This window comes from Bombus bifarius, unplaced genomic scaffold, assembly GCF_011952205.1.
Source record: "Bombus bifarius isolate JDL3187 unplaced genomic scaffold, Bbif_JDL3187 scf7180000008000, whole genome shotgun sequence".
Taxonomy (NCBI): domain Eukaryota; kingdom Metazoa; phylum Arthropoda; class Insecta; order Hymenoptera; family Apidae; genus Bombus; species Bombus bifarius.
Window position 1 is genome coordinate 2007176 of NW_022884379.1, and position 27585 is coordinate 2034760.

A 27585-nucleotide genomic window follows, 5' to 3' on the forward strand; every position below is an offset into this window, starting at 1 on the left:
AAGTTCCAGGTGACGAATGTAATGACGAACAATACTGTGTAGAAAAAGCATCGACGCGGGGCAAAAAGACGAAGGCCGTCAGTGTCCCGTCGAATCGACTTTCCAAAGAGCGAAATAAAAAAAGAGAACCGAGACCTTCTGAAGATTGCGGAAAGCCGGATGCAACCGGTCGCTCGATTTGACTTGTGAATTCCTCTCGAATTTTTCGATGAAATCGCGCTGTACGTTTTTCAAAACGCGCCCTTTTGTGGCGACGCATTCGTGATGAAAAAATTGTAGTTAAACGACAATCGCGGTTAAAGGCGTCGCGTGAGGAGAGGCAACGTGTAAATTGGTTGTTCATGCAAATGCCAGATGGTTGAGCGGATCGTTGGGAGAACAATTACGACATCTTTTTTCGTCTCGAAATATACTCAAAACGAGGGTAATGGCCCAGTGCGGACAGCCAACTTTCAATTTTGACATGAAAACGAGGTGTCTAGGGTTTTCAGGTGTTTAAAGTACTTCTAACGCTTTGATCTTGGCCACTTCCGCTCGGATAATGGACTCCTTGACAGCAGAAACTTACTTTTTACATCTTACTTTGATTCAATACAGCAGCGGAATAAGTTATTAGAAACCAGTAAATTAGCGAAATATTTACACGAAGTTATCATTCTTCACGATCCAACATTATTATCTCTTTCACGGGAACAATCATTCGATCGACAACGAACGTTCACCATTTCCATTCCTACATCCCCGATACATTCATTTCCGCGGTGACATAACAAAACGGCAAAGAACTCAGCCGTCCGAGGCACCAATTTAAAGCGTCTATTCTACGAAACCACATATACGTAGAAGGCTACGCCACTGTGTACCGCAGCGGAGCCGCTGTTCTCTCGTGCAGACGGTTCTCTGGAGCAGGAGCGCGGCGTGGAGCAAAGTAGTCGTGGTGCTCGAGACAAGGTCTGACCAGACAGAATTGCAGAACAGACAAGGAAAGACAGTATCGGGTTTCGTGTAGGGGTGTGGCCTGTCGTTCCACTGCCGACCTGGGAGGGGGTACCAGTGGGCGGTTCTTCGTGGAACCGTGTCCGCCCCACCTTGTGACGCGGTGGTTTTCACGGTTCCACCGCGATGCGGCGCTGCCTCTGGCTGGAACCAGTTGCAGCTGTGCCGGTTCCCTCACTCCGCATCGCGGCTTCGGCTCGGTAGACGGGTCTGTATTTACCGTGGCGCAGCGTGCTCGCGCGAATCTCGTTTTCTGGCGTCGTTCCTCTCGACGTGTCGTCGCCGTGGCCGTGGTCGTGGTCGTTGGATCTCGTCGTTCCTTTGTACCACACGGGGCACATGCGCCATGAAACGTATCTGACGCGTGTCCGGTCGTCCACTCGAAGGAGCACGAACTGAGATCGATCACCAAACTGTCGATGCTCCAAGGACACCAGGACGGTGGTAGTATTCGAGTGCAGGTGCGCGGACTAGCCGGGTGTTATTTCGTCGCGCGTTTCTCCGACTACCCTAGTGCTTGTGAACCATTTGGTTCGATATGGAACCAGGAATTCCGCGACAAGGTTCTAGGACTGCGTCCCGTCGCCCCAACTCGTCGCGTCGATAAACGACTGTCCGTTGCGTCCATAGTGATTGTGTATCAGTGAGGGGTGTACTTTCTTCTCTGGGGTAACGTGACTGTCTACTCGGTGTTTCCGTACTGTTACACCGTGTCTTCGCTTTTAATAGAGCAGAATTAGCTGCTGGATTCTCGGAGTGATTCTTTTTCAGCGAAATGTGCCCGCGAGGGCGCGCGTTACCCACTCACCAGACAACGATTATCAGTTCTCTCCTGGACTTTCCTTTCATATTCGATATATACAAATATTGATACAAGTCCGGGGAAAGGAGCAGCACGGAGGTGCCAGTGACGTTTTTGAGTGCGGAAAAAATTGCCGAACCAAGGAAAGTAGAGGGTGAAGCGAGCTTGACGGTGGCGGAGAAAGAAGAAGAGGAGGCAAAAGAAGGGAACCTGCGCAGCGGACGCCATCTCCGCGTTATCGGCAAGCGGATCCCCCGGGACTCCCCCCCAAGCAGCTTCGGCGTCGCGCACCCTCGGCGGGAACTACCCCGCGACAGCAGCCACCCTGATGGGAGTGTATGAGGAGCGCGCCCCTCCTACCACCGGCATGCACTGGGTGAGTGTCATCCCTCTATTCCCTCGGTTCTTTGCTTATTGGCCGTGTACGCACCACGAAACCGACGAGAGGGGCTCCCGGTCCTTTGTCACGCAGGCCTCGATGATCTGTGGATGATGATCCTTACCTCGACCCTTTGATCTCCACCGAGTTTGCAACTCTTGCAACTTGACACTTGCACCTGGAGCAGAGCTTTTTTTAAAATGTTACAAGAGGGGAGAGGGTCGCAATTTGGTTCTGTGGTTACTTTCGAGCGACCTACATTCCCAAATTATTACATTTTCGGGAGTTGTAACAGACATTTTTCCATAATTCTTATTAGGTTTATCAGGTTTCTGTTAAGTAGGTTTCTTTCGACTGGCTGAAACTCTGGAACTACAGTCGTATTTTCTGCGAGTTGGAATGAGTGCTTTTAATTAGTCGTATCCCACAAACTTGAAAATTCTAGATTTCTGTCAACGTGCCCCGATACGACGATCTTTTTCTTCAAAATATCATAGTCTATTTCCTAAGTATCTGTCAACTCCAGTATGACAGATTTTTTACGAAAAACACATTAATCCACGTCCTAGGATCGCTCGAAACGTCCAATCTCCAAGATTCTAAATTCTCGGGCTCGACAAACTAATTAAAACCTCTCGTTGCGAGGGATAAGGGAGCCGCTCGATGGCGGCTGTCGGTGTCCGGTTGTAGCTGTTAATGGAAACAAATCCTAGCTGGATAATTCGATCCAACGATTTTATTGCCGGCGATTCCGTAATTGGAATATTGCTGGGCGAACGAGTCGCCGACGAGCCCCGACGCTTATCGGCGACGCAACGGTTGATATATTCGCCGGCCGTGGCGCGGAACGGGTTTCAGGGATTCGCGACGACGTTGTAGATCGCCGCCGACAGAAAAAACCCCGTCTCGACGACAGACCTGCGTGCGTACATGAACCACGGGTTTGACGGATCGCCACGAAGCTTGTGAATTTTTCGGGTGTCACCGGTGTAATGGATCGCGACACGCGAACCCGAGTCGCGCCCCCGATTTGTTAATTGATTCCCCTGGCTGAAAGGGGTTGGAGATTTCGATCGGTTAAAAGGTATACATTTTTCTTTCTCCTTGTCATTGTTCGAGAAGGGTTGATATTGCGTGAACTCTTTAGACAGAGATTTTTCTTTGGTTCATTGCTGAAAGCGATTATTATTTTTAGTAGATCGAAGCGAAATGTTAAACACTGATCTCGTTTCTTTATACTTTTTATACGATATTATTTAATCCTGTTGCGTTCTTTGGGTTATTCTCGTTTTATTAATTTTTCTTATTTTCCGTGGATTTTCATTGAATTTTTTCATAAAAGGAGATTCTTACGTTCGTTTACGTTCATTTCGTTTCGTTTGACGTTGTTATTCCTTGGTTGGCCATGCTTTTCGAGAAAATCCTGTACGTATACTCGTGTTTTAGCAACGTAAGTTAATTTTCGAGAGAGAAATCGAAATTCCTCTGCTTCGTGATATTTACTACGAACATTTCGCGAAACCGTTTTGGTCATGAAGGAAACCATGTCGGATTAAACGGCGGAACGTGGATGCTCGTGATTTTTAGCGGCGACGTTCGTTTTCCATTGCACGATGGTTCGAACGGTGTCGAGCAATGTACGATCAGCGAAACCGGCGTTCATCTTCAAGGAATGTTAATTCCGTTTTAAACGACTGTTGAATGGCTGTGCCGTTAACGGGTACACCTTGTAAACAAACGTAATTGATTGTTCGGTGTCACCACGATGGCCGCTAATTGAACCGATGCATTAACTCGTGGCTACGCCGACGAAACGAGCTGGATGTAAAACGCATGCCATCGCTTACCAATCCTTCTCTTTTCCCTTTATTTTCGCTGATTCCACCGAAATTGAGTGTTAATCGATATAAACCGTTTCAAACGAGAGTTCGATCGACTTTCATTATTTTCTTTCTCTTTCGTTCGATTAACTTGTGTTCGCGGAAACTTTTCTCAGAATTAATTTCTGATCTTTTTAAGTTACATTATTGTATCGTTTCAATGTATATACATATTTGGAAATATTTTAGTAATACAAGTATGAAAGTAATACATATCGTAGAAATTGAATATAAATTATTTTTAGTGTAGATCGATAATGTATAGTCGAGGACTTCCATTTTTTATAAAATTATATTAACGCTGTATTATACGTTATATTAAGATTTATTTGCTTTTTTGTTTGTCTCGTGATAAACATTATGTTAATTATATATACCTTATGTTAATTTTATATTCTTACTTTGTTCAGACTCCGTATAAATACTCGGAAATTCTTATTACATCAAAATGCGAATTTTTTTAATTATACGTATCGTTCCTCCTTTTCACGCTCCTATATCTACTTACAAAAAGCTACTATAAAAATCCACCAAAAATTCCATGAGAATTTTCTCAAACAAAACTATCTCTCCGTTGTTCACGGAATTATTCACGACGAAGTATATTTCATTATCTTCCTGATCATTCCTGTAAACCATATTTCATGGCGTCGTGTGCTGTGTTTTTTTTTTTAAAGAACATACAAGTTTTCAAATCATGAGATACGTCATTCACAATTATTCCGTAATTTTTATTCATTTAATTTGACGGCTATTCTTCGAAATTTTTACAACGAAAACCATTGAAAGGAACACGACGTAAATAATTTGTTTACCAAAGAATCAGCGGTTGATTAAAGCGTATCGTATAAGAGGCGCCGTGCGTTAAATGTCCCAGTCTCCTTATAGCGACGCGATTATTTTATCGCACGAAACGCAAAACGGGGCGCGGGAATGGCGCGCCGTTTTCGTGCCGGCGACGAGTGGCCAGCGCAATTGAATCACACAAGAGTCAAACTGATCGTCTCAACCGAGGTTAATCGTTTAGCTTTTGCTGAGTTGACGCGTTTATCGTACATCGATTACATATTTTTGCGTATTTATGAAAAATTTAATCGTATATTCCATTACCTGTCAAAATAAAACATTGTTACGGAAAACAGAGTCGATCAGTTTGGCTTTCAACCGGCTTAATTTTCTCTGTTTCTTCGTTGCGCAACCCGAGATTTTCCTACGCTCCTTTGTGACCGCGTGCACGATCGAATAATTCATCTCGCGACAGGGGCCGCGACTGCGGCGAAAATAAATAACAATTTCCGCGACAACTGCGTGAATTACGAGTTCGGGTCTGCGACGGATTTTTCAGACGTTTCGTATGCTTGACGGGAGTTATTCGTCGGGTTGAGCAGACATTCTTGCCACTGGAACAATGTTGACTTCGTGGTTAGAGGTGGTTTTAAGACACAGTTGCATTATAACGTGATTGAATGATAGTTGAGCCGAAACTTGCAAGTTACAGAACGTTTTCTTTCATACCACGATTAATGTTACTCTCTTTGGTAATCTTTGACACAAATTTTCCTACTATTAAAATATTTCTTAAATTCAAGGAGAACACGAAAGAATCGTTAATATGTCAAAGTTTCTTTTGAAACATTTAAAAGTACTTGTATGTTGTTGAAATGTAAGTGGTGATATAAGAATCTAAAATCTGAAGCAATGTTAAGATAATTAAGATCGGAGGAATTAAAGGGGGAGCTTAATACTCTCGAATATTTCGAAGATTGCAGATTTTAAGAGTGAAATTTACATCTTCTTCCCTATCGAACTCAGTTTCTCGATGTTACCCTTCCACCTATATATTTCCTCCTACTGGCGTAATTCGACAGGAATCTTCTTCCAAAAGCTCAGAAGATATTGACGTTAATTTATTCTACGTCTGCTCTGAAATTTTCTGAAAGTAACCTGCGCTTAAACTGTTCCACATTCTCTTTCTCGGCTTCGATGCCTTTCGAACCCACTCAGACCATCTTAAATTATTCCAAACCTTCGTTCAAATCATCGAGACAACTATGTACGTATATAATCATTAAACCATTGTTCGAAGGATGATGTTCAAAGCAAAATAATCATTATGATATACACATTGTGATATGACATAAATAGTCATTACGATAATATGATTAGTATTGTTATCAAAATATGAATATACATAAACATCCGTGGCGTACAAGTGGTGATTCAACAAACAAGCTTTCATCGATTCTGACCTGTAGTCGGTCGATTGAAATTCATTCGTTGAAACTGATATTGGTGGAACGCATCTAATCAGCGTCACACGGATTTGGCGTCGTTTAGTCTCTGGACGTTTTCGATCTTTTTCTATGCATGCAGCCGGACGCGTGCGTCAGCATGGAGCCGGCCGAAGAGAGTGTGATTATTGTAACTTCGATGAGATAAGCGCGACGTGGCACGAACGTGTCTGTCCGTGATAGTGGTCCGTTTGTGTCGAGCGTAATTTATTGGCCGGGCCTGTTGAGATATATCCGCCACGAAGCGGCGGCGGTCATCGCGGGACGAACGTTTAATAAATCCGCGCCGTGCTCCATCTTTTGTCATTTATTTAGGTACGGACTGGAGGCGATATGCTCTTGCCTATCGTGGCTCGCGAAACTGTCCTCCAGAGTGACACGTTCGTCTCTTGGCAAAAATTTGTCAGTTCTTCCGCGTTTCTTGAACTTTTCGGCGAAATTTGAGGAAACGGAATTGCTCGTAATTCTGTTTCGTGATTGTGCTTTAAACACGACCATTTAATACTTTCCAAATATTTTGTTTAGAATTGATTATATAGAAAAACGTAAAGGAATATGAGTTTTTTAGTGAAATTTAGTGGAACGGAATTCCCCTTCTTCTTTTTGATTCTTATTCATACGTAAGAAATGTAACGAAATGAATTTCCTATCACACGTTAGAAGATAAAGATTTTTATTCGTCATGCGTTTGAATTTCGGTGAATCATCGAATAAGGGATCACCAAGTAAAAGAACGAATAAATAGACATTTATGAAGTAGAGCTTGGTTCTAGGTGGCTAATTTATTGCACAGGAACTTGTTAATATCCTAACAGCCTGTTCACTGGCGGTTCTCGGAATAAAAAACACGTTGGGTAGAATAGATCTTTTAATCGCGATTCCTAAATTAATTCGTTCCACTATGCTCTTTCCGTCGTAAGAACGCATGATTTATATTCGACGAACAGGAAATTCGTTTCCCACTGGCAGTTTTACAGCTTCTAGGAAAATTTCTCTTTGTTTTCACTTTTTGTCTATCGTCAAACGTTCCGATTTTCACTCTTGCTGACAACTCGGAAACATAGTTGTCTCATTGATTGTTCCATTTTCTTTAAATACTCGACGAGACCCTTTCAAAATTCCCGAATACATCAAAGTCACGAATAGTCGCAAGAAGATTGAATCTGTCCGTTTGTGTTTCTTCGAATGCATCATCTGTCGGTCGGACGTTTCGCAAAATTTTCAAACGGTCCTCGTTGCGGCACGTCGAAACGTTTACTCATGCTTTCAGCGGGCCGATCACGGTTTTGCACGTGATTAATAGCGGTCGAATCGGGCGTCGCGTCGTTGGCAGACGAAGACGCGATCTGAATTTTCCCGGAACGCGAAGTGGCCACAGAGGGAGGGAAAGCGGTATCTCGGGGTCGGGTCGCGATTCTTGGCCTGCTCGGCGTGCCGCCGTTCTGTGTCCCCGGTATCTCGTCTCGTTTTAGTATTTAAATAACTGTTTTCTCATCTCTTACTTCAAGTACTCTTACACCTCTTTGCTTTGCCAGGCAGTTGCGAGATTCATTTTCTTTCACATCCCTTTTTTTTCTTAGAATAATATAAAAAGAAAAATTGTCTATGTGAATAAAGCTTCGTTTGGTTAATTGTAAATAACATTGAAAATATACAGAGATTATACGATTGACGAAGAATTTTAGTATACTTTTATTTATACAGTAGCGTTCTCTCTTTTATTTTGTCTCAGTGGAAACGATACAAAAAAAAAAAGAAACAATTTTCATCTGGTCAATTTTGCGTAGTAGCACCAATGAAATACAAAGATTAAGACTTTCTAAAAGATAGGAGTTAATTGTCTTTATTTTCTACCCATGCGTAAATGATGTGAAAAAAGAAACTTCTTTGATTGTTAGTAGTTATTAATCACGTTCATTTGGATTGACATCGAACAAGGAAGAAATCTAGCGGAACTTTTGTTCTAAATACACACGTCGCAGGAAACATAAGATCATTGTAGACGTAACATTGAAACGAGCGATGAAATTATCCGAGCGTCGTTAAATCAAAATCTTCTCCGCAAACATCGTACCAGAAGAAGAAAACAAAACTGAACACGTAGTATGATAATACGATATTTCTACGCAGTTGAGATCACCGATTTCCTGGAACAATCGTCCAAATTCATAATTTCTCAATTATCGTTACGTATTCTTTGCCTCACTGCAAACGAGTCGCTTCCCTCGGATCTCGATAGTCCTGGCGATTGTGCAATGACGCACCGGATGTGACGCAAGGACGATAATATTCGTCTCCATATTTTTCCATTTTTTCAATCTCTTTTTTTATTTCCACAGAATATCGTAGTATCGTTCGATCAAGTAGATTTCTCGCTCTCGATCTTTTATCACTTTGATTCGGTTTTGATTCTTCGTCATTTTTGTCATTAAGAAATCGTTTAATCGCGTGGAAAGCGTCGATAGCGAGAATTGGTCGGGAAAATTCGAGGTCGACAATATGCGATTTCGTTCGGTGTCGTGATTCATAAAATTTGCAAAGCGCAGGTTTCGCAATCACACGCAAAAACGCGATACGTTTAATATTCATGGCGATCAAAGTCGTGCTAGAAATTCGTGAAAATTCGAGCGGATTGATAGTCGAACTCGTTTCATAATATGTACAGATTAAAAATAATTAGAAATGATAATTTCTTCTTGTTGAATGAAAACAGTGTTTCTGTACGATAACGTGGGAGGTCGAAGATTGAAGTTGGGTCGGTTAAGTTTCTCGAGCGGAAGAATTTACATGACATTTTATCGAACTTGAAATTAGAATTTTTTATATTTACATATACATGACACGCGACGTAATTGAAAGAAGCGAAACAATAATTTCAAAATCGAGTCGAGAACAACTATCTCGATTTCACAAAAAAGTACGTATCTTATACCAAGCAAAAAACATTAGTTTTTTTGCGTCATTTTTAATATAATTAATCCTTACATTCGCAAGTAATCTGTCATCCATTACCAACAGTTTAATAATAAAATTAAAAATTCCACATGAAATTAAAAGTTAAAAGCAAAATAGGGATAAGAAAATAGAAAATAAACACTGAATAGTGGTAAAAGTACCATCGACCATTATGTACCATTTTCGATCATTCACCTTCAAAATCCTGCTCTCATCAAATCCTCGTAAAATACACCAATACTGTTTAAGACCAGTCTCTGATCCAAAGGGGTTGAATCTATATTTAGAGCTCGACTGGTGGCTTCTTCCTTCGAAAACACCTTCCTTCTTTATTCCTTTTTCTCGTTTTTTGTTTCTCTCAGTTGGCTGTCGTCGTAGCAGCCGAATAACCGAGGTGGCACAGTAGCACACGAACAGCCACGATCCAATATTTTTGTCCGGTCGCGAGTAGCTCGAGGTCCGGCCGGTTGGTAGCCGGTCGCCGCGGAGAAGTGCAGATAGCGAGCAGTTTATCGGTTCTCTGCGGTGTTAAGCGTCGCCCACGCGTTTTAAGAGAAACCACAAGCTGCAGCCCGTCCGCCGAGTGGACGAGGCTGTTTATTGTTATCACTATCATGGCTGGCCAAGGGAAGCTGATACGCGGCCAACACGGGACGCGCGTGTTTATAGAATCGACAGAGCGAGAGAGAAATGGGACAAAGAGAGATGCCAGATTCGGACTGCGAGCGAATTTCCTGGTTTGATTTTTTTGTGGTCTCGCTTTTAGTATCGATGATAGGACATGCTGAGAATTCTTGGCATTGGAGCTTGAGGATTTCGGAAATTTGCAAGTTGAAAAAATTGAGAGGATATGTTACAAGATTTATAGTTGCGATATTGGTGACAGTTTTCTGAAGATGTCGGTAATCAGTAATTTATTGCTTTTAATACTATTTCTAGTAATTAATAATTTATTATGGTTTTTAATGTAATGTAAATATGGATAATAGGAGATAAAAATTGTGGACCTTAAAAATTTGAATCGTGGGTTGGAAGTATATACATTCCAGATTCGTCATTGAGTATCTCTTTTAGCACATTCGTGGCTGATAAATTTGTAGAAATAAAACTATTGTCCTTTCTACAGAGTCTAACATTGATACGTTAACAGTTCTATTTGATCATACCTTATGTATACGCTAATATATTGATAAAAGTAAATTGGTCTATTCATAACACTTATAATATTTCAAAATCAACAAGATCAAGGATCATGCTCTTTCTTCTACACGTCTTTACTCAGTTTCTACTCAGGCCAAATGCATTGTCCATGTTCGTCGTTCAAATCGTTTTTCCGTTATCCGTCGTTAATCGTTATCCGTTGCTCCTAAGCTTTTCGTAATGACTCGCAAGAGTGATAAAGAAATGGTTAATTTCGCGTTTCTTTTTGTCCCGAAAAATGATTAAGCACCGGAGCCGTCATGGAGGCGACGCAGGGAGAGATCGTCCCCAATAAATTTTACCAGCTCTCCTATTCCTGCCGTATTCGGACCGTATGGTCCTTGGAACTTTTCCCGCGCGAAACCGACTCGTTTCTCATCCTCCTTATAGAACGACTGCAGACTCCATTCGATTTGAGATCCATTTTCCCATGGTTAAGTCTCCAGTCTCCAGTTAACTTCTCCGTCTGGAAACAGGCGGCTCGGCGTTTTCCAAACGAGGGGGAACGATCGTAGAAAAATTCTCGGCTCGAGTCGTGTCTGATTCATACTGATGACTTCTCGTAAATCATACGAGATCGTGTCGCGCTACAAAAAGAATCACGCTCCAATTACCCCATTCCTTGTTCGCGAACAGACGGAGGAAACAGCCTCTGGGAAGAAAGTGTTTGGGAAGAAAGATTTTATAGGTTCCACGAGAACGTGGTTGTTCAATAAAAATTTCCAACTCGACCTCGTATTTTCTATCTAATGGACCAGCGTATCTCTGCTTTGATAACTCGTTAACGGCTCGACGCAAGTTACCCCGACGCGAAACAGATGAATCATCGATTACTTATCAATCTGAAAGTCACGGCGCGAACTTAATACATCGTGTTATCTTGGTGTGCACGCGGTCCACGCGTCTGTTTGCCCTAGAAAAATTAATGAAACAGAAGGGAAAAGAAAAAAGATACGGAAAGAGGAAAAGTAAAGTAACAGACGAAAGAAAAAAATACAAAAGTAGATGTACATGGCGACCAATGTAATCGACAGTCGATATCTCGGCAGTAGTTCGGAGAGGTTGTCGCACAATCGAACGACCGTCGAGCGGCATTTCTGGCGGCATTCTACTGGCTTTTCGTGCCGGCATCCCGACGGATTCCGCGCTCGTTATTTACTTCACGTTTCGTGAAAATGAAAAAGGCGGAGTCTTGTGCAAGTTAGAGCTACGGTGAAAGTCTGTTTTACAGTCCGAGCACCCGGCCGCCTGTGGCAGGTCCACTCTCGAGATGGATAAGGATCTCGCGAAGCCGAGTGAAGATCGATCGACCGGTCGTGCCGTTTCGTGGGAAATTTATAGGATGCCCGTATCGATCTCTCGTCTGTTCGCGCGAGCTACTCGCCGGTTGTCGCGTTCGCTCTTACGAAATCGACCATCGGGCAAATTCTGGAAATGGAACTCGTTCAGCTTCTATAACCAACCGGAATGCATTTGGCGTCGTTGAAATTTTCCAATACGAAATTTTTCAGTGAAGCATCGCTGATTGATCTCACGGCGAAAGGAGGAAGATGAAGTTATTGATCTGATATTTAGGATAACCGTGGAATTTCATGAAAGCAGAGTTCTGCGATTGGAATTGAAAAATCTCTGGTACGTGGTTTATAGTGATAACCGATAATAATGGAATTCATTGGTTGATAGGAATTTTCCAATGAAATACGGATGATTGACCTTTTCCATGGTGAAGGCAACGAAACGAGGATGCTCCTTTTGCATTTAGAATAATCAATGGAGTTTCTGAGAACAGAGTCTAGGATTGGGATTAGTAGACTGGCAAAGGACTAAATCTACGATACATCACAATCTGCGGTGTTAATTCTCAATTAACTCTCATGAATGGTTGCTATTAGTGTTAATCATATACTATATATCCATTCTTTGTTCCTATTCTTTATATCACACTGTGTCGAGTTCACACAATCGTTAACATACTTCATAAATCTTGCGATTGTACACTGCTTTGAAGAATGAGAGCGTTGTTCTTCCTGTTCACCTACTCTTCCTGTAATCCTCAATATATAATCAATCCTTTCTTATTGTCGAAACTGACGAAAGATCCGTATATTATTTATAATTCTAACTGTTGCAACGGTGGAAACGGTTCGAAATTTAGGTTAGGTTACGATCCGAGAAGATATTCTAGTATGATCGCATACCAAAACGGGATTCGGCGAAAATGTTCGTGAGAAACGCGTGTTCAGATGGAAAAACAGAGATTTCCAGCCGCATTCTCTCGAGGAAATATCTCTATTTGCATTCGTTGTTGGCGCTTGTTTCGCCGCGATGCCCGATACGAGGGGAAGGTTGGGAAATCTCATTGAGGCACGTCAAAAGAAAAGCGGCGACCTATGTTGATACCAAAGAACATCTTCGCTCGCGGCTCGAGGAGTGCGACCTGGCACAATGGAGTGTTAAGAAATGCGCCTACATTGTTAAAAAAGCTGTGCATTGTTCGAGCGGAGGTTAATAATGACATTAAGCGTGGAACAGTGTATGAAAACCTGGTTGATTTCTTGCATGATGCGCCGGTGTTATCGGCGAACGTAACAAACGTTGTTGAACCAATAAAGGCAAGACTGAAGGTCTTGATGATCCGTTGTTATGGATGTAACATTTAAAAGAACGTTTCATTGTGATTGCCTGATATACATATACATGTAACAGATGTACAGGATGTCTTTATATGTGTATCTATGAATATGGTAGAAATATTTGAATCCATTAAATTTCAACATGTTAGTTTTTAATATAATAATAAATAATCGGGAAAAGAACGATTCTTTGTGAAAAAATATATTGAAAGTAGAGGTTTCTTTTCCGAGAAACGTAGTTTTCTATTTGTATGTCGATCAGAATATAAATCGATATTTCAGTGTATGTACACATGTGTTTTAATTAAATACTGAATGAAAGAAACTGCGTTTACAAACTGACATTGAGTAGACACGATGCTATCAATGACAGGAAGTACATGACGACATTGTCCACTTTTATAAATAAAAAACAGGAATAGGAGCGGAAGCCCGTTAAATTAAAACTTACAATTATTGAGAAATTCTTAGTAATCTTTACAAATCTTTATAAATAAGTAAAATTAAGACCTTTGTCAAATCAATAACTTTGTGTAAGAAATAATAGAGAAAATAGAAGAAGAAAGAAATATATTAGTTAAATCTATCAAGGGAATTAATAAAAAAGAGCAAAATTATAATTAACTTCATCTTCTTCCACGATATTCGGATAACGTTTGCGGTGTGCGACTCGAATCGTTTTGCTAGAAACCAGCATATTCCCTCGGAGAATCGAGTTCACCACCGCGGGGTGTCGTTGTTACTGTTAGCGGCAAGAAAGTCGCCCAATCAAAGTTCCAATCGAAGCTTAATCAATGATCTTCGAAGGAAACGAGCCACGACTCGCGATAGGTTGCACGCCAGAAGCACCAGAGAGACACGTCGAAATGCGCGTTCCACGGATTCTTTCCGCGACCCGGTTTATTACATAAGAAACAACGGCCGCCGCGTAATCGTTACGTTGCACAGTGAAAATCCGCCGTAACAAACGAACCTGGTAATTTCTATTAGTTTTCCCTCGTCGTGAAACACGCGGCGCCGCGCATGCGCGCTTTATCCGATCGATCTCTTTTGTGCCATTTCTAGGACCATTATCGTTCGATGAATCAGTTAATGGAAAAAAAGAAATAGAACAGAAAAAGATAGAAGTCGCTAGCCAACTTAGAGAATCAGAATCTATGTCGCAACTGGAACGCGAATTTAATAAGAAGATCGTCGTACAGATATCTTTTTTCCTTTAGTATTATCCACAGATTGCTAAATCATGTTTATTTAATGAAAAAGAAAAAATATACTTGTTTATTGAAGATTTTGCTTTCGTTGAAATACACTTCGTTTACTTTTATCTAGGTAAATTAAAAAGTCGATTAACCTATTAGGGACAAGTGTTACGTTACATTTGCAATTGTTTTTCAATTAATTTACATTATTGAACGTTGTGTCATACAGTGGTTACGAAAGGGAATTTCAAGGATTCGTCTGATATATTTTTCAACTTTAAGTTCCAACAGAAGTTTTCATAATTTACCTGAGAGAAGATTTAAAGCAACGTTTCCTCTTAATAACTTAATGCTCAGAGTAAAGATTTTCGACAAAAGAAAAATTCCTTGACGCATGACTATTATCCACCGAAGGTACTAACTGCAAGTGCCATCAACTTTAGCATCGATCGTTGGAATACGAGCTTAAATTCGTCACAGTGGGGCATCACCGCTCAGAGTAGCAATCTTTACGACGTTCTATGCGCACAAGTTAACCGCCCTTCGGGCTCGATCGCAAACGTGCCGCTTCAACGGAGATGCAGTAAATACCGGTATCTGGTGTCGTAAAGTGCGGCATTGGTTTTCCACCCGAGAGAGAGCCTAAGGAAGCGTAGGGTCTCTATGACCTGAGTGAGAAGGAAATGGGGAAGAAAGGGTTCCCGGGTAAAGAAGAAGGGAAGGAGAAGTTGAAAGGTATTAAAAAGAGCGAGAAAGAGGAGTAGAGGAAAAAAGGGAGGCGGAAAGAGAGAGGGACAAGAAGGAGAGGACCAGGGCAGCTCGCCACGTAATTTATGTCTGGAGCGCACCGCGGTACGCCGCAACCGCGTTGACAGTTGAAACACGGCGGCGACTCGGATTGGTCGGCTCCGGGCGCCTTATAGGGTCGCGCGCATGCGCACACCGCCTTACGACATCCATCAGAGGCGACCGGCTACTGCCGTCAGCATGCCACTCTTTATCTTTCTCCTTTTCTCTAGACCCCTTGCCCTTTGCCGATGTCAACCGAGCCGTAATCCGCTGTCACTTTGGATACTGTCCCCGTCGCCGTCTTGCTCTTCGTGCCTGTTAGGTTGTTGTCCTATTTCGCCTATTCCAGTTGTCGGTCCGACAACGACGACCAGGAGTACCTATCCTACGCGGTTGCGACGTCTTCCGACCATGTCCTTTACGGTGCCTCCTCTTTGACTTCGGTGGAAAGTGTCTTCTCCATCTTCGGCTCTGCCTCAGATCGGCTACTTTTACCGGCGAGCTTTTTTCCTCCCTTCGTCGTTGCGAATTATATAGGTTTTTGAGCTGAGACTGGTCTACGACGCGTCCACGTTGACGCGGCGTTTTTCGACGTCCCTTGTCCCTTTGACTTAGAATCGATTCGATTCTATCCGAACTATTAATGAAAGGAAGCCTCCTTTCATTACTTTCACCCTATCTCTATCCTTCCTCTGTTCTTCTCTGGTTGGTGATTGCTCGCGATCGACTTTTTGTTTATGGTGACACTGTTTGTAACGACTTTTGTGAACGCTGCACAATGTAGGTGTGAGAATTTCGCTCGAGCAAATCGACTATGCTTTGTTTCGACGCAATTGCGGTTAGATCGGAAGGATTAGGTCCTTTCCACTCGGTTTTTCGATGCGACTACTGAACCGTGAACGGTGAAATACCGTCGATGCTCGTTCGGGTGTCGCGTGAGACCGCGTTGCAAAATACAGGCGCGTAAAACAATCGTTTAACACCGCAACATTACAGTTCAATTAACGTATTAGGCTCCATTCGCGTGGAGAAATTTGCATTCCCGTTGTCATCGAGCCTTTTAGCCATTCCTATCGTACAATAAGATTAAAGCCATCGAACTAATGTTATTTTCCTGTCTTATGATCTTTTTAATTGCTACTTAAGCTAGCGTTAGTTAATCGCTGTTTTTACACCTTGTCAGCCGCGAAATATGGACATATTATTCGTAATTTGTAACTATGTAATTCTCTAGCAGTAAACTAAAGTTATACTCTGTTACAATCTGCTTTTGTTAAAAATATCGGATCGTAGAGAAATAAATAAAAAATACATTTTTCACTCTTTGGCCGTGAGCTCTCCATTTCCAATAGATAAAACAAATTTATGTTTAGCTCCTATATCTTTGATCGCGATCACAGGTATATAAATTTTGTATAAATATTCTTAATTCAGACATACGTAAATATTATAAGATATTGATTGTAAATTGTGAAAATTTCTAAAGTGTATGATTGTATGTTTGTTCCAGCAGCCGGCCAGCTCGCAGGAGCGTGGCAGCGGCTTGGCTGTGGGGCGTCAAGGGGGGCCCGGCAGTGCGGGGGGGCCCGGAGCAGTGGACCAGGCGAGGGACCTAAGTCCCTGCCTCCCTGCGTCTATGGGCGACGCTGCACGACCTACCACCTTACCGTGCAGTCCTCCTGCCGCCCACCATCACGGGCCCCATCATACACCCCTGCATCAGACCCACTGTGGAACAAACAACAACTGCTACGACGGACCTACCACCCCCTACGACTCTAGGGATTATGATTCTCCCGGAGGTACGTGTTTGTATTATCTTTAGCAATATTTAATTCTTTATCACATCGAAATATTTCGAGTATTTCCAACTTTCTTTCATATCGTACAATTTTAAAGTATTTAATGCGAAAATTAATTCGATGCATTTAGATTTACTTGTTTCTAACAAGCATCTTAAACTGAAATATTTTAATGTTTCACGACAATTTAAAAACAACCTCACGCGTGTTCGTATTGGCAACTTCGCGTGAATTGATCGAATAAGGAAAATTATTTTATTTGGTAATCGAATTTACATTGCACGTACCACGAACAAACCGGTAATTTTGTTTAAAGACACATCGGATTAATTTACACCCGTAATAACATTTAGCGATTCAAGTAAAAATTGTTTTCGATGATTCTTAATTTTCTTTCATTTTTAAATCGACAATCTTAATTTGTAAATTAAACGTCATAATTCATTATCCATTGAAACGCTTGTCAGGTGGCCAAGAATACAGGAATAGCAACAGTAATTTCGAGAACCCCAGCGACTTGACCATGCCTCCGCATACGACGCACCATCATCACCATCATCACCATTCGCATCTGCACCCGCAGACTCACTCGCAGGAGCAACAAACCACGGACCACTTGCACGCTATCCCAAAGCTGGAGCCACCACCCACTCCTCCCGCACAGTCTGAGGATGTTCCGGGGGTGGTTTGCGCCGGATGCGGTCTACGGATATCCGACAGGTTTTACTTGCAGGCCGTGGACAGGCGGTGGCACGCGGCCTGCCTTCAATGCTCTCACTGCCGTCAAGGACTCGATGGCGAAGTCACTTGCTTCAGCAGAGACGGAAACATTTACTGCAAGAAGGATTACTATCGGTGAGTCGATGCAGACATTTGTTACGGTGATTAACCCTCGACTGGTGGCCCGACGAGGAACGTTACGTAAGCGGTCGAGGTCGATTTGACGGAGTTTTCTTATAAGAGATTGTAATAGGCAGACTGTAGACATTTATGCAAATTCATATTTTTGTGAATAGCTCTTATCTTTTCGTTAATCATGTGTGATCATGTTGATCATACTTACCAGTCTTGGCTTGGGATTTACCAATCTTTAAGATTTATCAATCAGATATTAATACGAGCTATGCGTTGTTCGTTGTCAGTGATTAAAAGCTTTAAATTGCTGACAATAACCGATTATAAAATAATATACAAAGAATTTTATATTATAAAGGCTCGTTTTAGAAATTGCTCGTTTAAAACTTTATGCTCGTAGATGGAAAACGAGTTTAAAAAAAAAACGCAATTAAAATAGGGATCTATATTAGTAAGCAGTTGGCTTTTTATCATGAAGATAAAGTCACTACCTCTCATTAAAGATTCGTAACGATCGCCAATGAGTATCGTCGAGGCGAGTCATAAAAGCGAAGTTTCGAACGTTTGTAGACCTTCCCGTTAACGAGTTTTCTAATGATTTTGTCTAGTGAAACGTCTTGGGATTGTACGCATTAAATAAATTAGGTACATGTCCTATATCGATCCATTCCTCTCATCCACCCATTCTAATAGCTTCGGCCATGGTTTACAACTATATTTATATCTGCACGAATCTTCATGCGGTCGACTGCTAATCTTCCCCGCTAAGCAATTAAAATGAAACCACAAAGTATAGTGTCTTTGGTTTTTATCGACAATGTTGCCCGAGGAAATCCGTAGTGGTCGACTTCCTATCGTTATAGTGAAACAACGATATTCGCGTAGCTATAGTCAAATTTTGTGTTTCACAGATCTCAGTCATTCGTCATTATTCGCTACAAGTAATATGAATGAAAGATTAGTAATGTATCGATATCTTAAATTCTACTCTTTATTCCTTCAAGATTAAAATCATTTTAATGAACATAATTAAGAAGCTCAAAGGCAGTTTTTATTGAAGAAAATATAAAATATAATGTATCACTTGTGTCATTGTTCCACTGACATTTAATTAATCAATTACACTCAATCACATAATTTCAATCAATACTTAAAATTTTTCTAACATATTAAATTTTCGATGTTGTCAAAAATTAAGTTCGCTCGATTCTCCTATATTTTTACGTTATATTTTCGTTTTGAATTTTTCTTCACGTCAATAGGGCATGTTATACGGTGCAAAGAAAATGCTAGGTCGCTTGTCACTAGAGCAAGTCAACCGCAAAGCGGTAATTTCTGTAATTTCAGAGACCATTCGAGGAGACCATCCGCGATTTCAGAGAGCGCGTGTGATTTCAAAGTAGGCGAACGCGTTTGCGCAACGAAGGCCTCGAATCTCCTCGGTCACGATGATAAGGGCTCGTTTTATCGACGTGCACGCGATTGACAGTGAATTACCATTGCACCGAGTAGCTAGCCATCGAGGCGAATCACGCATGGAATAACAAAAAATTATCGTTACAGAGAGCGACTCGCGGAAAACAATAAGATACCATGCGTTTATATAAGTCGACTTGCTTTTCCTCTGAAATGCACGTTATTCCGAGAACGTGCATTCTCTTCCAAGAAAAACTTTGTATTTCGTGTTGAAATTTTACAAAAAACACGATCAGGCATCATCGATGTACAGTAGTTACGAAAAGTATCTGCATATCGTTGTACCTGTGGTAGCATTTGCATACTAATTAATTAGATTCAAGTATATTAAATTTCGTATCATATAATAGTACTTTCATACTATTATAAAAATTTCATATTATGGAAATTAAATCTAAAATCTCATAAGAAAACGTTTCGTTGGAAAATGAAGGCATGTGGAAATTATTTCTAGCCTCTTTTTAGTGTAGCTTTCTAATTTTTATATTCTGAATTTTTCTATTCTTGTATTTTATATTCCGATACGATAAAATCATATTAACCATAACATATAAGAATTGAAAAGTTTTTGATAGTTTTACAGCTATTTGACATTATGTGTTGACTACGTATTATTTAACGACTTGACATTACACTCATCCATTAATTTTTGGTTATGTAAAGTGAAGTGATTTGAAAGAAGATCGATTCCGTATAAAGCGATTTAGAATTTTATTAGAAACTATTAGAAGATGAAAGGATAAAATTTATTACTTTGGAAGTAAAAATGATAATTTCTATTCACGACAACGTTCATAGACTATTCATACACGATTATTCATAGAAAATTGATCCATTAAGCAATACACGAGCGTAAGAGCTTCACGTAGTATAAGGATAATAAAGTGCACAAGCGTATTCGTCTTACCTAATCTACCTAATACTCCGAAACAACGTTAGAACCAGGAAAAAAAGCTTATCGATGCGATCGTCCTCTTTTGCAGATGTGCGAGACCTTTCCCCAGATTTCTACTCAAGCGGTTCCTCAATTAGTCAACTTTCCCTATCGGGATTATAAACGATAAACGCAAATCCGTAATAAGTTACGCAATCCGTGGTGATTTCCGTATTGTTAGGGATACGACGACAAGCGTATCACCTTAAGAATTACGTGATTTTTATGAGAAACACAATGAAATTCTCATAATCATAAAGTCATAATAAGAAAGACGAATCTGATGGATAATTTCCAGAAACATAGAATTTGTCCCTATTTATATATTATTTAACTATTTTGAAAGTTAATACTTCAATACCTAACACTCTGATTAACGAACTATTTTTTCTGCAATCTGTAATTTTCTAAATCTATGAGAAGCATAAAAGATATTTTCATAGATAGCTATGAAAATAAGTAGATAAAATTGTAAGTTTTAGTTTATGCTATCGCTGTTGTTACTAATAAAATGGATCATTTTAACAAAAATTACATTGTTTTATTAAATCGTTTCATTAAACTTGTTGAAAGCTTTCTATTACAGTTTGCAAATTATAGCATAGAAAATTATTCTTTCAGTTCTTATCAGTAGTTGATTTCCGACGAAATTTTATAGAAACGGATTTAAAGATGCAGCGGCACTGATGCGCTGTGTACTTGTCAAATAAATTTTCGCAATACTTGGTCCATCTCTACCTAAAGTATCCTAGACCGTTATTCGTGTTGCGCCAAAAGCGAACTTGGCACAACTCCGTAAGAATTCCCTCACGTTTAGCCGGCACTGGTGATTCCCATTCCGAGAAACAATTGCGCCCTCGACGTTCGCGCTCCAGTACACGGAAATCACCTGTCTTGCCATATTTCGTGCCCCGGTTTCAGACACTAATCCTTGTCTAGCAGGGAGTCAGAAGTCAATCGTTTCTCCTGGTGAACGATCTTTTAGAATGAAAATCGTTCGCGAGTCTTTTCGAATGCTTTCGGGTGAAACTTTCGCGCCGTGTTTGCGATTCGTTTGGAGAAATGTCGATTTCCCGATGTCAAGATTTTGTAGGGAGATAGAAGAGTAAAAAATGTTTTGCTTCGATCAAGAATTTCATATATTGTCAGATTCTTTATCGTAAAAGTTATGATTCGAAGTAATATTGGCCAATTCTGTCAAGGAATAGCATCATATTGTATTTCTGTTGTTCTTTCATCAATTTTATTCAATTTCATCCAATTTCAAAGAAAATTGAACCTACGATTTCCGGCTATTTAAATTTACCTAACTCGCTAAAGTTACTCTGAAGTATCCAATACAACTATTCAAATCAACAACCACTAAACTAGCTCCATATAACCACCAATTCAACCACGTATCAACAAATCCATAAATCTTCCTTTGCAACCCACATCAGAAATGAAAATATCAAAGTTGCCTACTCGTATCGCGATGCCTCATTCCACATGCTCCGATCGTTCTTGTTCAATCGACGAGCGAAATAATTTAAAGGTTCATGAGAGAATATCGTTGCGGGCACCATGGTTGAGAGGGACAGGGAACATCGTGTTGGGCCGTAGAGTAGGCCTCACACGGCGCGGATATTAGCGTACTCCCTCGCTCTGCTCGATTCGCACACAAGGCTGTTCGCCGTACGTACGGACTGGCCAGTCCATCGACTAATGGTCACGACTCGACCATTTACCTCCGGCGAAGCGTCGATTCTTGATAAGTAAATCACCGTCGATCTACATTTCACGAGCGACGGACGATATACACGTGCACCGGGCTGCACGTCATCGCGGATGGTGCACCAGCGCCGTCAACCCCCGGATGTCCCTTCGATGCACTTGCCTTTCTCTATTTTTTCCTTTCATTCTCAGTCTCCTTGACTCTTGAATCGACCTTCGACCTTTCGTACCTTGTTTCCCATTCGAATTTTAATATTTCTTTTCTCTGTTATCGTTCGCTTTCTTAATTGAATGACGGATGAGAGTTGTTGGAGGAAGTTTAAGTAGGCTGCTTGGTATTCACGAATTTTTAAAGAGGCTATTATTAGCGGTTGAATTGTATTCTAGGCTCTCCTATACAGTGACTTACTAATTAATAAAATTAGCGGATAGGTAAATAAGTTGCCGTTTACAGATTCATGTTGCTCAATTTTATTATTTCACATCGATGAGGACAATCGATGATTTATTTGTTTGATTACCAAATTTGTTACTGGTACGTAAGAAAACTTCGTAGCGTTGGTTTTCGAATGTTAATTTAAAATCAAATTTCAGCCACTGTCGGAGAAAAGTGGAATCGCGCTTGGTCGGATTGGTTAAATATTCTAAAACGTTCAAGCGTTCCATGAATATAGTAATTTTACAGTTATTCGTGATTCAACATATGGTCACGGAGATCGTAGATAGCCGTGATTCATTATTACATAAATCATTAAACGCGTGACAGAAGCTGAAGTCGCTCGACTCGAAGCCGCGTTGCAATTTCGGTAGCCAGACACCCAACAGAGGTTCCTTTTGCTCGTCTTCCGTCCTCCGCTTCGTCTGCACGCTTTCTGCTCGCTCGTGGACGCGGTGGTATGCCTCGAAAATCACGCCAGCCGATCTCAGAGGCCACGGTCGAGATCCCCCTGGATAAGGAGCTGGTTTTATCGCGCAAAGCAGGACGCGCGAGTGAAGACACCCTGTGACAGCGACGAGATTAGAACTCGCGAAGGGAGAATGTCGTTTAGACGTTCTTGCACACGCGTTTCAGCGATCCCTGTGCCGTGTGAGATTCTACAGATTAAAATTAACGGAATATTGCATTGGTCTAGTCGATTAATTTTTAGATTAAATTTGAGATTGAATGGAATCAATCAAAATTTGGGATTTTCACAATTGAGCAATTATGATGACCGTCGTGGATTGGTTAACGTTTGCCTTTTTATCGTTGTTGATTTACACAAATATTTCTTTCGCTGAATCAAATGGAAAGCACCCAAGATGATTTTTCTTAGATGAATAATTTACAAAAATGTGGGGAGCAACTTTGCTGGATAATCGGGATATTTGAGGTATAAAGATGAAATTAACAGAACTGAAAATCGTCGTAATAAATTTATAACATCGTCCTATTCGCACCAGCGTGATACCGCGACTGTCTGACTTCGTATTCCGCCGGCTCATACTACTGTGCTCGCTTCAAACAGGTATATGTGCATAAAACTAAACAAAATAGAGTTGAAAATGCCTCGAAAGATTCAGCAAGGCTAATAGTAATATGGCACCTTTAATATCTATCTAAAATTTATGTTTTTTTTAATCAATTATATCGAAGAATCTAAATAAAAGTGAAAATATCTCGATGAAAATATCACGGACGAAAATTCATCTTGTGCAATGATACTTTGATCAAAGTAGAAAATGGCATAGTGTCTAGTCAGGTTTTCGGGATTTCCGGCAGGAAAGTTGGACGCGTTTCCTATTGTCGCCCAGGTAGAGGAACTTTATTCGTGGCCGGATAGTGTGTCGGCGTTACGCGATATCTACTAGGAAAAGGAATAAATTTGTCGCTGCTGCGATGCGCGCTGCGATTCCTCGTGATTTACTCGTGCGGCACTCGTAAATTAAGCCTTGAAATTTGAGAACGTAGATTTCCCGTTGATGCGATTGTGTAAGACGAGCCCCCCCGGTTTTTTGCACGCGCGCGGATCACGTGGATTCGTCGTTCCGTGCCTGAGATGCAAATGCCGTGGTCGCCGATTACGCGAGTACTCGCGACTTGTTCTCTCTGTCTCTTTGTTTGAACCAGTGTGGGAGGATCGACGAACCTTCTGATAACGTTCGTTTACCAGATAGTGGGCTTTTTTTCAGTCGGCGGGGCCTTTGAGATCAGCGACTCTTCCTCAGAACGAGTAAAGAAAACACGATGATGAAATACAAGGAAGACATGGAAACTTTCGGAGCGATATATATTTTACATTTGGGAATCGTAAGAATTTAGAAAAGAAGAATTACGATATTTCGTTACAAATGACAATGTGTTCCTCTAAATAATCTTCCATGTAACGTACCTATTCGATGTATCGAAATTGGTGTTCCAGATTATGTACTTCGATACTACTGCACGTAACTTTTATTCTTTAATTCGCAATTCAGTAATTTGAAATTCACATCAAAGCTAAAATTCTGATATAATCGCCATCTGCCTTTAGTCCATAACACATATAGCGAATTTGACTCGATATGACAATCCAGAGTCCACACCACACCCTCTAACGAAGCAACATACACCGAAACCGTCCAACAACTCGACTCGTTCTCAGTTAACCGTTTAAAATTCAGAGAGCAAGTCGTCGAAACCAGTGACAACGGTGACCAAGAGTGTCGAAGCAGAAGGTGTGGCGGGGCCGTGTTCTCGCTGCAAGCGGCCCTTGCACGCGAGCGGACAACTTTGGACGCGTTTCCTCGTGGTGTGTCCTCGCGAACCGGTACACTGTACACGCGTGTACACGGTTGCATACACAGTTGCTTACCGCGTCATACAAGAGTGACAGCCAAGATGGAATAGCGCAGACATCCCGTCACGACACGGCTTTGGGCCCGAAACTCTTATCTCGGTGGCTCGCATGTGCGATCTGTGCCGTCGTTGCCGCATAGCCAGCGTGTCGTTGGCTGCTGGCTGTCGCCGCGACCGGTGTTATTAGGCGACGCGCGTTCGCGTGTCCGTCCAGTGAACTCGGTTTTACGCGCGTGACACCCTTTCGTAACTCCCGCGTCGCGGCTCTAGATCGGAAGGAATTATTTCCAGCAGCGGGCCCGAACTCGTTCGTCTAGCTCGCGGACCCAACGATCGATTGATCTAACGCGACCAACCGTACACGTGGCTATGAGGTTTGTAGGATCGAGTTACGCGGATGGACTCTTGGATGGATGGTCGATTTCTGGGTTTGAGGCGTTGACGTTAAACGAAGATGATGGCGAGAAGCGGAAGAATTACTTTAGGGAATTTAGGACAGTTTGGTGTATATTATTATAATATTGGGTAGCGTTCGAGTAGTGGCTGTGTACTATTTGCTTGTTAGGATAGGTTAGGTCATCTTTGGTAAGTTAAAGTAGATCTTAGGTTTCTTGGGAGTTTTAACACGTTAGATGCTTATGACATATGTGTTAAATAATGATTAAATAATGCTGTTGTGTTGGAGAATGTGTTGGAGACGTTTGATGGAATGTTGAATAGTGTTCGGGTAGTGGATATTTGGATGTTAAGACAGCTTAGGATTTTCTAATATTTTGATATATATTAGATGATACTGAAGACGTAGATTCGTGTATTTCGGACGCAAACGAACTATGTAGCGAACATGTATGTTGGAATATGATATTTCAGGGATGAATAGCCATATTTTTAATAGCATCAAATACACAAACTCAATTTGCTTCTTGTGTAATATTTTTCCAGGCCAAATAACCGTATTTCGAATCGATGTAATCATTGGTACACAGTCTCGCTTTCTCAGTAATCTCTTCTTATCACACGCCTTCAGAAAGAACTCGGCCGAGCACGAGAAGTTACAAAGAGCGCGCCTTATCCAGTGGCTAACCAGATCTTGATATTTTGACATCGAACAGGATGCAATTAGCGAAAAAGAAAGACGAAGCGAAAGAGTAGCTACAATTTAGCGATGGATCGCCACAGGTGCTTTTCGAGTTATCCGGCTCATCCATTTCGTTTTCGGACGAGAATGTCAAGCAGCTTTGAATGTTTTAACGAGCCACTTTCCAAGCGAAATATGAACGTCTGGCTGGCAGACGGTAGAACGTCGAAAGTGGCTGGTCACCTCGCGTGTTAGCTCGGCCCGGCCCGGTGGCTTCGTCGTAAAAATTGCTTGCGCGTAAAGAGATCGTTGCTCGCCGTGCTCTAAGAGCTTCCTGGATCGTTCAAGTTTTTTTCTTCTCTTCTTTCCTCCTCTTTTCCTCCGGAATCGCCTCTGTGTGTTCCTCGGGCTGAAATTACTTCGCGGTGCTAGCCCGTTGGTCTTCGGCCTCCGTCTTTGTCAGACGCGTTTGTTCGAGCTTTAGTATCGCCGTTAATATGAGCAGCGTCGGCAATCGAAGCGTGTCCAGCCCCCTGATCGCTGATAAATTGCTCTAATGCGACTAATGAACTACCCGCTACAAGAGTTAGCCGTGCGCACGTTCGCGGATGTTTTCGAGGCGAGCATGCTCGATGATGCCTCCTTCGCGCGCGCAAGTATTCAGTATTCACACACGGCCAAGTTCAATGCCGGCTGGTAATTAATTCGGGGCTCCGTCTCGCTTCGGGGACCGTTTGGAATTTCTTGCCCACACCGCGCCACGGCAAATTCGTCCGCGAACCATGCAGATTCGTTACGTGGGCGATGGAAGAAACCGGATGCCCGGATTAAGGGTGCAAAATGAATGGAACGAGGATCGTTTAGGTCTTTCTCGGAAATTCTTCGTGAATACTGGAACAAGGTCTTTGAAACTAAGGGGCTTTCTGAAAAGAAGGGCTTTTAGGTATGTGATAAATATATAGACGCTTTTTTTTTAATGAAATAATTTTATAAAATATCATTTTACGAAATGTTCATGTATTTTGTAAATATAGAAAAATAGTGTTTTTTGAGGACTATTAGAATTTTAAATTGGGACCTTAGGTCGCATTGAAAAACTAGAACTAGACCTTCCGATGTAATTTACACACTTGACTCTCTTATCTTCTGAGCTCTTTTTTCAGAAAACTTTCCAATTCGTTTCTTTTTTTTTCTTTAATTGTGGATATTGACGTAGATGGAGGTCATAGGATAGTAACTTTGCGATGCCTGGTTTCTTGGCTAAATCCGATTAGGAAGTAAACTGCTGATTCAGCGACACAAATTAGTAGAAACTTGGAATATTTTAATCTATTCAATTCTGTTGATTTTCAATCATTCGGAGATCAAAGCCATTGGTGAAACTCACTGTTCTATTCTCTTCCACTTTTGATGAATTTTTCTAAAATATAAAGCGGTGTTAGATAAGATGTCCGCACCGAGCTACTCATTATTTATCGAGTAAACCCGCAGCACTGCCACGTGGGACGCTGGACACGCATAATTTATCACCAACGTTTTTGCATACAGCGAAATGTATGAACTTCGACGAGCAACCACGCGAACGTGTTTCGTGAATTGGATGTTTTCGAGGTTCGTTGAAATTGCTCGACAATCATGGAACGTGATTTATAAAAACGCATGTTAATATTCACTCGAGAATTTTGAAATTTATAATAATTTGTTTCGGGAAGGTGAGGTCAAGTGGTTCATTAATTATAAACTCGCATGTTTACTGAAATACAATATTTGTGGTTTACCAGGAAG

The 27585-nt window shown here is 41.4% G+C and overlaps 1 protein-coding gene across 2 annotated transcripts in view; it reads left to right on the forward strand.

The window, feature by feature from the left end:
* Positions 1-1145: 1145 nt before the first annotated feature.
* The window catches only part of LOC117206266 (protein apterous-like), a 54425-nt gene continuing 27985 nt past the window's right edge, over positions 1146-27585 (forward strand). Inside the window, exons 1-3 of one of the 2 annotated variants that reach the window (XM_033445438.1) lie at positions 1146-2174; positions 16638-16926; positions 17394-17781. In XM_033445438.1, the coding sequence (XP_033301329.1) occupies positions 2127-2174; positions 16638-16926; positions 17394-17781 (725 nt within the window). In that variant the 5' untranslated portion in view covers positions 1146-2126. Of the gene's footprint in view, positions 2175-16634; positions 16927-17393; positions 17782-27585 lie in introns of both variants that reach the window. The other variant, XM_033445437.1, reaches the window with a different exon arrangement.